The sequence below is a fragment of the Cydia fagiglandana genome, chromosome 14 (genome assembly GCF_963556715.1).
Source record: "Cydia fagiglandana chromosome 14, ilCydFagi1.1, whole genome shotgun sequence".
NCBI classification, from domain to species: Eukaryota; Metazoa; Arthropoda; class Insecta; order Lepidoptera; family Tortricidae; genus Cydia; species Cydia fagiglandana.
The window spans coordinates 18199793-18216484 of NC_085945.1; the positions used below are offsets into that span (position 1 = coordinate 18199793).

Here is a 16692-nt window from a genome sequence, read left to right on the forward strand (position 1 = left end):
AGATCATCTATAATGGGTCCAATGTTCATTTCGATTTGGTCTCGTGATGCTATTATTCTTTGAACAGTGACGAATGGTGAAACATAGCATTCGTACAAATTGTGATTTAAGGCACCAACTGGTCCATAATGTCCTCTATTCGCTCCTACTCCAGGTACCGCTGCTGCGGGAAGATTATATAGTACTTTATCACCTTCCGGAGTGGTCACGTTTCCAATTTGTTTTAGGTACTCGTGTACGGCACCATGCACTAAACATCCTGCAGGTATAATATCTTGAGCGTTGCCTGACATGTTTAGATGATTTTGTCGGTTATCTTTCGCTCGATCTAGGATGACCGTCTGCAGTATAGTATTGTTATAATGTAGATATAGACTATAAGGCATACGCCTATCAATTCTCGGGTCTATACCCCTTATTTGGTTGTAGGTCCGTTCTGTAACGTCTAAAAAACCACTGAACTCAAAGTTTTGAGCATATAGTTCTTGAACGGGCGTCCCTGCTCCGTGTTCACACATGTCATAAAGTGGTTCATCTGACGGAGGACTCTCCTCTGTAGAGCGGTACGCTTCCCTTTTCTCAGAGTCTCTTTCTTCTTTCTTTGCCTGGGTATTCTCCTTCCAGGTTCTTGATCGCCTTGTTTGGCGTGGTGGGGCGGCTACCGCCCGGGGATGAAACGGCTCAGGCTCAAAGGCCCAATTCTGCAATTCTTCGCGGTCATTACGATGATTGTAAGCCCGCATTTGAGACCGAAACTCCCTATTCGAGATACCTCGTCCGCGGTTTCCACGGGTACGGCTCTCACCTCCGGTAAATCCTCGAGGTCCTTGGTTATGTGCCATCTTGGCTACAAAGATATGAAAATATCTAAATAATAATACAAAAACAACAACAGCTTGAATCTTTGTATAAGGGCATAGGTACCTATTATGAGAATACAAGAAAAGTAATTTCAGCAACCAACATCAAAATCCACTTGACTTAAAACTTCATACAACTTGCTAAAAAAGAAAAGTACTTAATTTCAACATTGCTTGGATATGAAAATTATAGGTACTAAAGATGTAAAATGTTGAAGATAAGATTCCACGCGGACGAAGTCGCGGGCAACAGCTAGTTAATAAACCCAAACGAAATGCACTCGATATGTCTCAGACGAATTAGCTAATGTAATCCTTCGTCTTCTTACCTTTTAAGAACACAACCCTGTTTGCAAACTTATCTTTACCGTCACCACTGAACAACGCAACATACATCTACTTCGCTATATTTTCGAATTCACTCGCAAAACATAAAATTGTAACTAGATTTTTTGCACCGTATCGCATTTGTGTATCGTTTTTACGATATTTTAATAAGGTGCATTAATTCTAGTAATATCATTAAGCCTGTATAACTGTCACTGCATTACGCGCTTACTTAATGGAGTATAACGGCAATACCTAATTAAGTCTGTGAGAACCCTTTTTTTTCTTGAACTCTGTTATAAGTTGCATGCATAAAATTAACCCTTTATCAGGCTAAGGGATATATATTTCCCACACGCCGCACTTCAAACATGTGTTCTATTTTCGATAAGTAAAACTGACATTCGATTGTAATTTTGGAACTGTCAGCCCTTTACGGGTTAAGTATGTAGTGCCATTATTAGATATATTACGAGATTTTTGTATCTTTTCTTAGTCTCGTCTCGTTATACTCTTTGCAGTTTTGTATGTACTTGCCAGTGAAGAGTTTTTCTAACTTTGTGAGTGATAATATTCGATTATCGAATTTATGGACCGCTTCAAGCTTGTCGACAGCATTGTTGAGATATCTTCCGTTTAAGATGATCAGTAATTCGTTTGACGTATTCTTGTGTATTGAGCTTGTTAGGTTGATAGACAAATTGCTCGAAGTGCTTATATAGTCTTAATTTGTCCAGGCTTGTACTCAGGCAGGATAACTGCGGTATGTCTATTTTCATAGGCGGTGTGAGTAGTGGTGTTACTTTCGGGGCATAATAAACCCTTTGCAATTGTATCCTTTTGCCGCACTTATCTTCTATGGGTTTTATAAATCTACCGTATTCTAGGTTAAACTTAATATCTTTACCTTGCATCATTCTTGGAGCTGTGTACTTGCCAGTTGAGAGCTTCTCTATTTTTGTGAATGGTAATATATTCGACTGCCGAATCCCCGCTTCAAGTTTGTCGACAGCTTCTTGATACATCTTCCGCTTAAGTTTATCAGTAATTATTTCGACGTATTGTTGTCTAGTGAGTTTGTTAGGGTGATAGACGAATTGCTCGAAGTGCTTATACAGTCTGTCAATTTGTCCAGGCTTGTACTCAGGCAGGATAACTGCGGTATGTCGATTTTCATAGGCGGCATGCGCAGTGTAGTGTTTCTTTGGGGGTGGTAAGAAACCCTTTGCAAATTGTAACCTTTTCCCATGCCTTCTCCTCTATGGGCTTTATAAATCTACCGTATTCTACATTAAATTTAATATTCCTAAATTGTATCATTCCAAGAGCTTTGTACTTGCCAGTTAAGAGTTTATCTATCTTTGTCAATGATAATATTCGTCTGCCGAATTAATGGCCCGCTTCAAGCTTGTCGACAGCGTTTTGATACATCTCCCGCTTAAGTTTATCACTAATTCTTTCGACGTATTGTCTAGTGAGCTTGTTAGGGTGATAGACGAATTGCTCGATGTGCTTATAGTTTGTCTTTATGTCCAGGCTTGTACTCAGGTATGATAACTGCGGTATGTCTATTTGTATAGGCGGCGTGAGTAGTAGTGTTACTTTGGGGGTGGTAATAAACCCTTTGCAAATTGTCACATTTTACCACACTTTTTTTTTTTAATTTATTTAGGAAACAAACAGTCGCATACAAATATGTTTAAGCTTGCAGATATACAATAAGACCTATAGTTCCATTAAATATAAAATAATGATATTGATAATAAGTAGAAACAGGGCTAGTTCGGTTCTGCCTATAAATAGGAAGATGCACAGAAGTAACAATTGGATACACAACTCACAAAGTACCAAGTATCGATCATGCTTACAGACGTAAGTACATACATTTCATAAGACTGTAAAACTATGACTTTTTTTTTTAAACTAAGTATGTAATAACATTACACTGTTATGGAAATATTTGGCTCCGCAGACCACTACTATATTTACCGAAAGACAATGAGAAGATATCTAGATTTATGAAGTTAACATTATAATTTTGACAGGCTCGTCTAAAGAAAGTATTTTTGGCGAAATTAGAACTACAAAAGCTGATATGGAATGTTTGGGGGTGACGAGTGGGAATACGACGCGGCAACTTAAAAACAATTTTTTCAAGAAGAGTGGAAGAATCAATGAGGCTATTTAGGAGTTTATAAAGAAACATTTGATCTATAAATACACGTCTTTTTTCTAGTGGCCCAAGACCACGACGGTGTGTGCTATTCTCTGACATGTTTAAACCGTGGCGGAAGTGGAGCGACTTTAATAACTTGTTTTGAATTTTTTCAATTCTTTTTATGTGAACGGTATATTGAGGGGTCCAGACAACGCTACCGAATTCTAACACACTTCACACTTATCTCCTATGGGTTTTATAAATCTACCGTATTCTACGTTAAACTTAATATCTCTACTTTGTATCTTTCCAGGAGTTTTGTACTTGCCAGTGAAGAGTTTTTCTAACTTTGTGGGTGATACTCATACTCATTTATTTATAATATTATTACATATTACACGTCACAATGTTTCAATTTTTTTGTCGGATAATATTCGATTACCGAATTTATTGACCGCTTCAAGCTTGTCGACAGCATTGTTGAGACATCTTCCGCTTAAGTTGATCAGTAATTCGTTTGACGTATTGTTGTCTAGTGAGCTTGTTAGGGTGATAGACGAATTGTTCAAAGTGCTTATACAGTATCGTCAATTTGTCCAGGCTTGTACAGTCAGCAGCCGATATACCTGAGCGGGCAAGGTGTCCAAGAAAACGTATACACTTCAATCGTCACAAAAATAAGGGCATCTAAGTTGTCATTTTCACGTAGGCTGTCAGTTCGTCACATATATCTTAACTTCTGAGTGTTTCTTTAACCCATACGCTCTTATTTAATCACAATGACAATAACGGTTAGAATGTCAGTGGTAACTAAGCACTCAAATTCAAGCTGCTTTCATTTCATTTCATTTATTTAACATTAAAGCTTATAGTTTGTCTTTTGTCCAGGCTTGTACTCGGGCAGGATAACTGCGGTATGTCGATTTTCATAGGCGGTATGTCGATTTTCATAGGCGGCATGCGCAGTGTAGTGTTACTTTGGGGGTGGTAATAAACCCTTTGCAAATTGTAACCTTTTCCCACACCTTCTCCTCTATGGGTTTTATAAATCTACCGTATTCTACGTTAAATTTAATATCCCTACATTGTATCATTCCAGGAGCTTTGTACTTACCAGTTGAGAGTTTTTCTACCTTTGTGAGTGATAATATTAGATTACCGAATTTATGGCCCGCTTCAAGTTTGTTGACAGCTTCTTGATACATCTTCCGCTTAAGTTTATCACTAATTCCTTCAACGTATTGTTGTCTAGTGAGCTTGTTAGGGTGACAGATGAATTGCTCGAAGTGCTTATACAGTCTGTCAATTTGTTTAGGCTTGTACTCAGGCAGGATGACTGCGTTATGTCGATTTTCATAGGCGGCATGCGCAGTGTAGTGTTACTTTGGGGGTGGTAAGAAACCCTTTGCAAATTGTACCCTTTTCCCACACCTTTTCCTCTATGGGTTTTATAAATCTACAGTATTCTACGTTAAATTTAATATCCCTACATTGTATTATTCCAGGATGAAGGGAACATTGTATCATTCCAAGAGCTTTGTACTTGCCAGTTAAGAGTTTATCTTTCTTTGTGAATGATAATATTCGTCTGCCGAATGTATGGACCGCTTCAAGCTTGTCGACAGCGTTTTGATACATCTCCCGCGCCGACTTATTGCAATACAAGAGCCTGATTGCAATACAGTTCAAATTACTAGGTCCTTATATGTTAATAACATACTACTCACGGTTAAATAAAACTTTTTTAAACAAAAAAATATTAATTCTTACTGCTGGGTTATTTGATTCAACTCTACTAAAGTAGCTGGAAACTTGACGAACTGTCCAAATTTATCCCTATGATTTAGAGCTGCAACCACTTCTGTTATAGAGTTTGAGACAGCTGATTGGGATACTTTTCTTAACAAGTGTTGGCCCACGGGTGTTTGGTAGGATCCTGTGGCTAAAAAATTCAGCGCAATTAGTACCTGCAAAAAGAAGAAAGGGTACAATTATAACGGTTTATTATCACATAGGCAAAGGTAAATACCACTGATGATAATGGAACTTCGCTTGGTTATTTTAGCTGGGCCAGAATAGCACATTGCACCCTTACTAGGAATCAATTCATGACTAACAAACTAAACTTTATTTCGACGTTTAAATCAGATGTTCTTTCGGCATCCTTTATGTAGGGTTTCAGTTTTTCTATTAGCTCTCTACACAGCCCCTTAGTAAGCCTGTAGCTTTTTTTGAACTTTTGCTCGTTTTGCTGGAAAGCTGCAACTAATTACTCCCTTACATTGGCCTCGACAGGCCCCCAGACGCTTTAACTCGTCCATATTTTATGAAAATCGCATTATAAATAGGCAACAAAAATGAAATATTATGGTATAACACCAAAAACAGCAAATTATGTTCACAAGAACCACGCGGCACAAAATGTATTGTATTGAGATATGATAAAAAATTGTAACAATTACTTACCATCCACTCATTGTTACGCGTTGTCGTATCGTGGCGTTGTCAATATTTGGAAACATGGCATATTTTTGTTTTAGAATAACAGTAACTAAGTATGTATAGACAAAAAAGTTTAGTTCTTAGCCCAACTCTACTATAAGTTTTGCAACTATTGCAAGCCAACACGTCTCAAACCTCTTCCCGATTTGACCCGCAAATACGGCCTGCCATTATATTGATGATTCTAACAAGCTGCTACTAGCTCGTGCTGTATTGACATTCTCCGTAGCAGGCTGTTGGTCGTACTTTGGTACCGTTCGAACTCCTCATTACGTGGAGTTATGAGCATCATAACCGTGTGTTGTGGGCTTCTTGGGACGTTTTAATCAGTTCCATGTTCCGTGCGACGCGGAGCATAGCCTGCCCCAATGTAGCGTCGTTGGCCGCACGTACATACTTATCAGCTGAGACTGCGATGCCGTGTTGACGAAACTTCATGATGACGCTTGGTAGCGATTGTAGGAAATCTGGGCCCGTGTGCAGCATGGGTGATCCAAAAGTAATGATAATCAGTATGAAAGACACATAAAATACTTAATTTATATTTTTTCTACGTAATCTCCTTCCAAGTCTACACACTTAGACCATCGTTTCTCCAGACCACGAATTCCTTTAAAAAAATATATTTTTCTTGACCCTCCAAAAATGCCTCGCCATCATTCAAAAATTTGTTGCCTCTAAGATCTTCCTTCAGCCGTGGAAAGAGATAAAAGTCCAGCAATTCGAACCCTGAATCACGGATGGCAGCCATCGCAACGCCGGCCTTGTGGGGTGGTGCGTTGTCCTGGTGAAACAGGATGCCAGCTCGATGTTTACCCCGCCGCTTTTCTTTGATTGCCTCTCTCAATCTGCGTATTTGGTCAGCGTAGTAGGATCCCTTAATAGTGGTTCCCTTTTCCAGGTATTCGATCATTATGACTCCCTCAGCATCCCAAAACACTGAAGCCATGACCTTACCAGCGGAGCTTGCTACCTTGAATTTCTTCGCTCGCTTCCAGGTCATGGATTGCTGTTTGGTCTCAGGATCGAAATAGTGGATCCAAGACTCGTCCATGGTTCCAAACCGACGCAAAAATGTTTCGGGATCAGTTTGATATTTGTCTCGTGACTTCGAAATCTCACATCGTATTTTCTTTTGTTCAGCCGTTAACATTCTAGGCACCCAACGAGCGGAGACTTTTTTCATGTGTAATTCATCAGTTAAGATTCTTTGAATGCTGCCATACGAGATGCCTGTGAGCTCAACTAGATGCCTGATATTCATCCTTCTATCTGTTAAAACGAGATCATGATTTTTTTGACGTTTTCTCCAGTAATGGCGACAGATGGACGGCCTTCGCGATGTTCATCTTGAGTGGATGTTCTTCCCAAGTTAAACTCCTTTGACCACTGTGGAATACGGCGGAGCGGACTCGCCCAGTGTTCCCACTAATTCAGCGTATATATCTTTAGTACACATTTTTTTCAAACAGAAGTATTTAATAACCGCTCTCACCTCAGTTTTCTAAATTTTTACGTTATTGTTCCGACTGCTCGTGAAAAAACAGCTGCAACTCTCTGACACATACATATTTTTTTAATTTACTAAGGAGTCTTTATGGCCAGTAACGGCATAACTATTTATTTTAATCCGATTCAATAAGTATTCAATCAATCAATCAAACTTTTATTGATAAAATAGATTTCAGTTATCATTACTTTTGGATCACCCCTCGTGGGGATAAATTCACGATCTACGAGGCTAAAATTATTTTTGCGGTTTTTTGTATTTTTCAACTTTTTACGAAGTTGAATCAAATGTTTCATGATTTTATTTTATTTATTTATAGGGTCCTTTTTTCAAAACTCTACTAATATGTATGTAAAATTTTGACATCTGAACAAAGAGAAAAGAAATAAAAATATAGTAATATAGTAAAATGGGTATGTTCGCTGCCAGAAGAGCACTCTGGGTTCGGATCGGCAGGTAACTAATAGCAATTATATCGTCCCTGGCGGGAAAGTACTGTGCTTTCTTTTTTTTACTTTTCTCCTGCAGCTCAGTAAGGGGTCGGAACTCAAAAGTAAGCTATTCAAAATATCCGTGTTGCAGCTTTTCTCTCGTAAACTTCCTTGCGAAATCAAGTCGATAAGATCGGAAATGCTTGTTACGCGCTTCTGCAGCTTCTTCAGTCAGCTGTTCAATGGGTAGTAACGCATTTTTTATAATAACAGCACCATGGACTAGTATCTTAATTTATGCATCGTGGGCGTCATGGAATGCCATCCGTATAATTTGACATATAGTTCTGCTGTTTCCTTTACGTAACTGTCGTATCTTTCAGAGTCAATTTTGTGGCCACTTGATATCGTCTCTAAAATTACTTTTGATCTATAATCAGCTCGTAACTGATTCCAGTTATATCTGATGCTACTTTTGGATCATCGAAAAACCTTCTGCTGGTGTTTCCATCATTCGTGTTGCCGAAATAATTAGTTATGAAATCTTGCCTGAATTTCTCTTTTTCTTTCCTTCTCGAAGTCCTCGAGTTGTTTCTCAGCTTCGGTTTTTCTTTACCTATATTTTTTTACTGGCAGTTTATACGCCAAATGCAGAATACTCTCAAATAATCTTATCAAATTATTATCAAGGAAGGGCAAATGTATGTATGTATGTAAAAATATTATGACACGCCTCTTCCCGATTGGACCCGCAAATACGGCCTGCCATTACATTCAGCAATCTAACTAATTAGGGCATCGTGCTGCCTGACATGTGGTGTAGCAGTCCGTTGGTTGTGTTTTGGTACTGTTGGAACTGCTCATCTCGTGAGGTTATGAGCCTCACAACCTGCTCATGAAGCCGTGTGTTTCTTGGGACGTGACAAGCAGATCCTTGTTCCGCGCGACGCGGAACATAGCCTGCCCCAATGTGGCGTCGTTGGCCGCACGTCGACGGTCTAGATCTTGTAGAGTTTGACCAGCGAGTGGCTGCACAAAAAAAAAGCGGCAAATTCAAAAAATCTTTAACTGGTAACACGAAGCATAGTGCAAAAAAAGTAATTTGATACTTGGTAATTCATACGTAATTAATTTTTGTTTTGATTAGTGACTGACTGAAGTCTGCAACGTAGCAGACTGTAAATTTAATACAGTAAACAGACTGAGGATATCGTTGCAATGCAATTATAACCCCTGGCTTCTAATTTAGCCCACTTAAAAATTAAAAATATGATTGAATAGTTATCATTATTATCAGAGATACTAAAAAACGAAGGAACGAATTGTTAGTAGACTAATCAGTCAATCATTACAAAAATATGTAGTAAACATAAATATCGTTACTTCAACTGTACAAAAAGTAAGTTATTATATTATCCTAAGATTCCTAAGTTATAGAAAATGATACTTTGTTGTTACAAATAAATTTCAGGACTGACCATTAAACGGCACCCTTTAAATCTCATTTCTTTGGTCGTTGAAGTCAACAACCAAGGCATATGTCATAATATTGAACTTGGTTCTCATATGACATTTATATTTTTGATAGGATTAAAAATTACTTTATTTGTGTTTTATTTTGAAGTTTTTAACTCGGGTTAATTACAGGCGATTATTTATTAAGCATAAATATTTCCCTTGTGCTATTAAAGTAAACCTTCACAAGGGAAATATTTATGCTTCCCGTTGTACTTATAAAGTTAGTAATAATAAAAAGTCACATATTGTATAATGGAGCTGAACTGAAGTTAGGTGAAAGAAAACACAATTTAGTTTCAATCTACTTTTAATATTGTTAGTTTATAAAGAAGGTGCCTATTTATTTAAGAATCATAATCGAAATCGGATTCAAGAAATTCAATTCCTGACAGAGAACTATCACTGTCATTGTCACTTTCCCGAACTTCTATTATGAATGGAGCTAGTTCAGTGTCTGTAATGTTGTCCTTAGACTTGTATTTTCGTTCCACATTTATTACATGGTCTGTACTTTTTTTCCAATCTTCCGGGGTAATCATTGCAAAACATTCTCGGATCAAGTTTTCCCTATCTGAACCCGGTAGCCCCACATTTCTGCTGGCTATTTTTCGCTTTGTGAGGCTCCATATCAACTCAATAGCGTTTAGATCGCAATGGTATGGAGGCAATTTAAGGACCTCATGCCCATGCTGCTTCAATAACTCCTCTGCTGCATATATGGGACCAATTTTATTTTCCTCAACGAGGCACATCAATTCCTCCTTTTTGAAACACTCTTCATATGGGATATTATTTTCCCTTAGCCATTTTTGAATATCAGCCTTTAAGCTGTGCATGGTTGGAGGCTTATTTATTTGTGTTACATGGTAACTGGCATTGTCCATAACAATTACACTGGGCTCAGTCAAATTTGGGATTAACATTTCTCGTAGCCACTTTAAAAAATTAGAACTGTTCATGTCATCATGATAGTCAGCTGCTTTGGATTTTGTGCTAAAAACAAGCAAAGCATTGGGCACAAATCCTTGCTCTGATCCAGCATGCACTATAATATGCCGCTTACCCGAGGAAATTTTTTCAACTAAACCGGAAGTTGAAGGCCCTTGCCATGACTTCTTCGGTCTGTAATTTTGATGGACATATGTCTCATCAAGATACACAATATTTTTTCCTTCTTCCCGTTTTTTATGTATAGCTCTAAGAAACCTTTGCCTCCACCCAGATATTTCAAACTTTTCCATGAGGATGGAGCGCTCTTCTTTATTTTTTTTAAACTCAAATCCGTTCTCGTGTAGTATTTTCCTCAGTGTTTCACAACATCCTGAGAATCCTATAGATTCTTTCAAATCCGCATGTAAGGCTCTTAGAGTAGGTACCTGCTTTTTGACGCAATAAAACTCATTAATTTTATTACGGATGGCTGACACATCAAAATTGTCTAAATTTGACACAGTTGGTGGCCGGGGTCGTTTTTTCCCTGGCGTATTCCATTGGCCTTGGTTAATAGAACCCTCTTTTTTAATTGTGCGTAGTGTACGAATGCTTGCACCTGAAAAAAAAACAGTTTTAACAATAGGAATTTTAACAAAAGAACACTAAAATATTAATAAACCTAGATGTGAAAATATAGATTATTTATATTACCTGTATATAGACACTTTCTCTAAATAACTTGATTCTGATGCGTTATTATCAATAACATTCTTCAGTTCGCTTGCTAGCTTTTGAATAGTTTCTCTAACATTTTCGTCATCTACGCCCGCTGTAATATAAATAAATCATAAGTTTAGTAATACAAACAAATGTTCCTATCTCGTAAATTAAATTTGGTACAAGAAGCATCAACATTGTTTGATAATGACTTACCGGTCGCCTGAATGATTTCGTCCAATATTCGCTTCTTTTCTAGTAATCTCTCATTTTCGTCGTGTCGAACTTGATTATAGTTACAGATTATCTTAAATAACATGCTCCTCACACTGCTTCTAATCGGTTTAGCCATTATAATACGATATAAACTATAAACTTCCGTAACGAATGAACTAACATGAGAATTTGAGAATCTAGGTTATGTGTAAACTCGTTTGACAATATTTTTGACACTTTTGACAGCTAAAATTATTGCCATATATAGAATTCTCTAAAAACGCTTGTGCAGCGACTCGCTGGTCAAACATATGTTTGCAAATAAAAACTCACATAAATGTGACACAAATATCAATATTGTTTGGTAACAGAAGCTGTCAACATTTTGACAGTTGTTTGACACTTTTGACAGATAAAATTGTTGCCATATGAAGAATTCTGTAAAAATGCTTGTGCAGCGACTCGCTGGTCAGACTCTATCTGTTCTTGTTTTGCCATTTCCAGGGCACTGGGGACAGGGTATTATGCTGTAATAAACATAATTATCGTCTAATTGACGCAGTGCTGACTGCAGTTCCGATTTTAGTTCTTACGTGGGCCTAACGCTGTCTTGAGATTTGCTGTGTAGTAAGCTGTTTGGCGCACTTTGCCAGAGCCATTAGAGACACAACATACATAACCTACCTTCCTGAAGGTTTTCATCCAGTAAATTTATGTCCGGTGATTTAAGATTTTTATTCCGAGATCCGACATCCGAGTTTTGGTCTTGCTTTTTCCATAAATAATGGCCATTTTTTAAACAAATTAAGTTCGCAATGCGGATGCATAGCGTCAAAATCTGCTTCAATCTGAAAATCACATTACTCGTACGCATGCCTCGTAGTAGAGTCGGTGATCATCTGTTTTATAGATATTATTATAACATAGTCACTAGGGTTTGTCTATAAATAGGAGGTAATATATACTTAAACAATTACTGAAATGGTCATATTCTGAATACCGATGAATCCAAGTATAATACAAAAAGCATACCAATTTATATCCTAGACTCGCTTTAAGACTAGGCCATTCTGGAAGAATATCCTGTTTTTCTTCAGGGATAAATGCCACTCTGTATTTTTTGGTCTGGTTCTATTTATCCAAAATGTTCTACCCATGGTTCTTTGTTAAATTTCAACCACAACTTATTTTCTTCGGCCTCTTCTGGTAAAATATCAGTACTGGATCCTGGTTATAAACAAATATACTACCCACATGATCAATAAATAATACAATACAAAACAAATAAGGTGATAGAAGAATGTAATTTTATTCATGTACCTACAGTCGACGTCAAAGATGTTTACCTCCTCCTTACTCCTTTGTAATAAGGTGCAAAAGTTTAAACATATCTTTAACGTCGACTCTTACACCCATGATTGGGGTAGGCTATGCTCCGCGTCGCGCGTAACATGGAACTGCTCGTAACGTGCCAAGAAGCCCGTAATACACGGCTTCATGAGCAGGTTGTGAGCCGCATAACCTCACGTGATGAGCAGTTCCAATCCAACAATATCAAAACACAAACAACGGACTGTTACAGCACATGTCAGGCAGCACGATGCCCTAATTAGATTGCTTAATGTAATGGCAGGCCGTATTTGCGGGTCAAATCGGGAAGAGGTGTGTCATTATAAAATTTTGTATTCTATCATTTTTACATACACACATACATTTGCCCTTCCTTGACAATAAATTCAGTGTATATTAAGGCCAACAAAGCCACATTGGGGCAGGCTATGCTTCGCGTCGCGCGGAACATGGATTCTGCTCGTCTCGTTCCAAGAAACACACGACTTCATGAGCAGGTTGTGAGGCTCATAATCTCACGTGAGCAGTTCTTTATAACTGATGTTTATAATCCATTTAAATCAAAGTGATCTTAAGTTATTTTGATGTGTAATCGATACTGTTAATTAAAACCAACTATCGGCTATCTCGACGTGTTATTATTTCATGGCTCACTTGTGAATCTACCCTCACATCGGGATTTTCATGAAATAGAAGTGCAGCGGTAGAAGATGATCCTACCGATCTACCAACGGTTTTTCCTATCCTATTCTATACTCCACTCGTCGTTCGTTATATATTTAACCAACTGTTTTATCAAACCCTCGACCGTTTATCTAAAAACCCAACCTCTAAATATTTCTTAAATAACCGGCGAGTACATTATCACCCATCTACCATCCTTTTATACCTGCAGAGCAAGCATTAAGAGCACATCCCCAGTCGGAAAGTTGGAGAAAAAACTTATATTCCCGCACAAGCGAAACTACCTACTCGCTACCGTAATCAGCTAAAAGTAGTATTAAGGAAAAGTGGAGTAGTAACACGACTACCCACCAGTGGCACCAGTTCCGATAATAACGAAGATACCATTCCAGGTAGATGTGTGTATTCATAGAGGTTCGATGTCATGGGGTCAGCGAGGTTGTGTTGGGATCTTTGATTCTACTAAATTATTGTTTTATCGAAATTGAGAAGAAGAAAAAACGTTACTGGACATCAAACCTAATTAAAAAAAGGGACGTATCTGGTTTGTCATTGATAGCAATATTAAAAACCCAAACGATTATTGGACAGTACTTTGTACGCATGTCTCCGATCGATTTTGAAGAACTTTTGAATTTAATTGGACCAAAAGTGCATAAAAAAGATACATATTATAGAAAAGCAATCAGTGTCTTGGAAAGATTAGCACTAACAATTCTACAGGATTTATGCTACAGGAGATTCCTATACTAGTATTCAATATCTTTTCAAGATTTCAAAGCAATGAATAGGATTTATAGTAAAAGAGGTCAACGCAGCCCTTATTGGAGCATTAAAAGAATATGTAAAGGTATGTACGGTATTTAATTAATTCAGAAAAAGTAGTCATTACGTATCAAATTAAATTAAATCACCAAATTCTGATAAAAATTGTTCACTCATAGGGTGACCCACAGTCATTTTGATCGGACGTATCGTATGTGATTATCGCAGTTATGGGAATTATATTTACTTCTTTCCATGCCTGGACCGACTTATCCGGCCCGTGCCCCCTTAGATCCTGTGCGAGGGCCTCCCATTGCGCTTCATATCTCTGCGCTCCGAGAAGCCCATCGTATTCGCGGTTCGCGAATCTCGTATTATTCGCCATATATTCTACGAGCATCCGTATTTGTACGGCATTTGATTGGCTGAAAAAAACAGTCAAATGTTAAGTTAACGAATAAACGAACTGCACGAAACTATATTTTTTCTGCAAATAAATTACTGTTGTTTTGTGCAACTTACATATTTGTTGTTTTTGGGGGCATTTCTTCTTCTTCTTCAGAAACACAACATAATGAAAATTAAATTGGGTGTATGAAAGCCAAATAGTTAAAGTTTTCAACTCGTTGTTGTCAAACAGGATAAAAACTGGAAAAGGTTTGCTTGCACAGATACAAAAAGTCATAATAATCCGAGCAAATTTTATTATAATGTAAGCTAATACATTATACGGATGTCACTCATTTAACCACCTTTCAAATTGGTAGTGTAATAATAAAACTAGCTATTCACGTTCAAACTTCACCCGACACATGTCCGACAATTGAATAAGGCCGGCTATTAAATGGATTTTTCAAAAACTCTAGGCATAGACAATCGTGGTCACTAACGAATGATTGTCGATAACTTTATACGATATCGACGTGATTTTCTTATCGTAGCCCGTTACCATGTTCAGCAAAACGATAAAATTACGACTATCGTTAGAAGACGACAGCCGATTCCACGCGCGATATGATAAGACCTTGCTAAGCCTACAGGTGTTTCAGGGCTTCGGACTTTGCTGTGGCATCGAAGAGGCTCTTGATGTTGTTGGTCGTGTAGAGTATCCTTGTGAAGAATTGTAGATATAATTGCCAACATAATCATACTCTCCGCGATCAAATAATTACGTAGGGTCAGGTGGTCAACGGTGGCTCACTTTTTTTCCGGTGGCCATAGCTCCGAAACTATTGATCACAGAAGGTTGCTGTAATGAAGGAAGTCAGAAATGCGCCTCTGTGTTGTGTACTATGGGGTCGCAACGGCGCGTAAAACCTCTACACCAATCTTTCCCGGCCATTTGATTTTTCACCCAGTTTTTTGGCATTTTGAAATTGTTTAGTTGAGCCTAAGCAACTTTTCGACTTTCTTTTACTGTTATTCCATAAAATAACAAGGAGCAATGTTTTAAATACTCTGCTAAAACTTTTCCTGGTCCTCATTAAATACTTTGTTGACCGCATTAATGTGACAGATTGTCACTTGGCCGTATCAATCTAGGAAAATCAGCATATGTCTGGTTGGTGTGATCGATTGTTAAGAGGGCAATTAAAATAATTTGGCCAAGCCCGAGATAGCTCGAGGCATTTAGTGTTCCGTACGGCTACCTGGGCTACCATCAGGTTGGCAGCTCGAGCTCCGCGTAGGGCCGAAGGCCCGAAGCGTCCAGGATGTCTGTGCTTAAACACAGAACAATAGTGTCTAAGTGCGAAGGCCGAAGGCCGAACTTTAGCAAAATGTCAGTGCTTTAGCACACAGCAATAGTACACGTGTCTAAATGTGAAGGTCAAAGTCCGAGCTCCGCGTAGCCCGAAAGCCCGAAGCGTCCAGGATGTTAGTACAAGAACAGAACAATTAGTATAAGTGTCTAAATGCGAAGGCCGACGGCAGAGCTCCGCGTAGGGCCGCGGCGTCCAGGCTGTCAGTTCGGTGTTTAACCACTGATATCTTGCAGGCTTCGGGCCTTCGGCCCTACGCGGAGCTCGGCCTTCGGCCTTCGCATTTAGACACTTGTATTAATAACCTGTGTTTAGAACTGACCTCCTGGATGCTTTGGGCTTTCGGCCCAATGCGACTTCAGCCTTTGGATCTTGCGATTTAGACACTTGTACTGTAAAATACTTGGAAAAGTTACGGGAGGCGCGCGTCTGTCGGACGCTTCCGATCTTCGATCACACGCGTATTGTAATAGAGCATCGGAAGTCTTTTTAAAGTTTGCGTCAGATGCCAGGAATTTTTTACTTACGTTTTGACTTCAGCCGGTGCCTCTTTGTAAGAGTCTTGGAAAAACTGGCGCTGCTGCAATAGTCCGTGAGTTACAGCACCTAGACATAGGTCCATTTTTTCTAGAACGGTCACCAACTGCCAATTAGGTGTTACCGTAGCGAGATTGCTGTTCACCTTCAGTGATGTAAAAGCTGGGAATGCCTGGAACTGCTTTTGCACGTCGGCATATCTGATATTGGCCCATCCTTCAGAATTGAATCTTTGGCAGCTTATACCTTGATTTGTGTAGATCTCAGAGGCCTTAGATATTTTTGCCTCTGATTCTTTCGTTCCTGGGGCAAAGTCTGCTAACTCTCTACGGCTTCGCCTGGATTCGGCATTTCCACTGCTACGGGTTCATTCACAATAGGTGGTACAATCCAGTCATCATACATTGCCGGGATATTGTCACTT

General features: G+C 38.6%; 1 protein-coding gene and 1 long non-coding RNA gene across 2 annotated transcripts; both read right to left on the reverse strand.

Annotated features, from left to right (window-relative positions):
• Window positions 1-6418: 6418 nt before the first annotated feature.
• LOC134670469 (uncharacterized) lies at window positions 6419-6901 on the reverse strand. The gene has a single exon (XM_063528295.1). The coding sequence runs from the start codon at window positions 6899-6901 to the stop codon at window positions 6419-6421; it is 483 nt and encodes a 160-aa protein (XP_063384365.1).
• Window positions 6902-9595: 2694 nt separating this feature from the next.
• Window positions 9596-13382, reverse strand: LOC134670839 (uncharacterized). The gene is made up of 2 exons (XR_010099136.1): window positions 11173-13382; window positions 9596-11068 (listed from the first exon to the last, which is right to left on the reverse strand). It is a non-coding gene; the product is annotated as an uncharacterized LOC134670839 (long non-coding RNA).
• Window positions 13383-16692: the final 3310 nt, after the last annotated feature.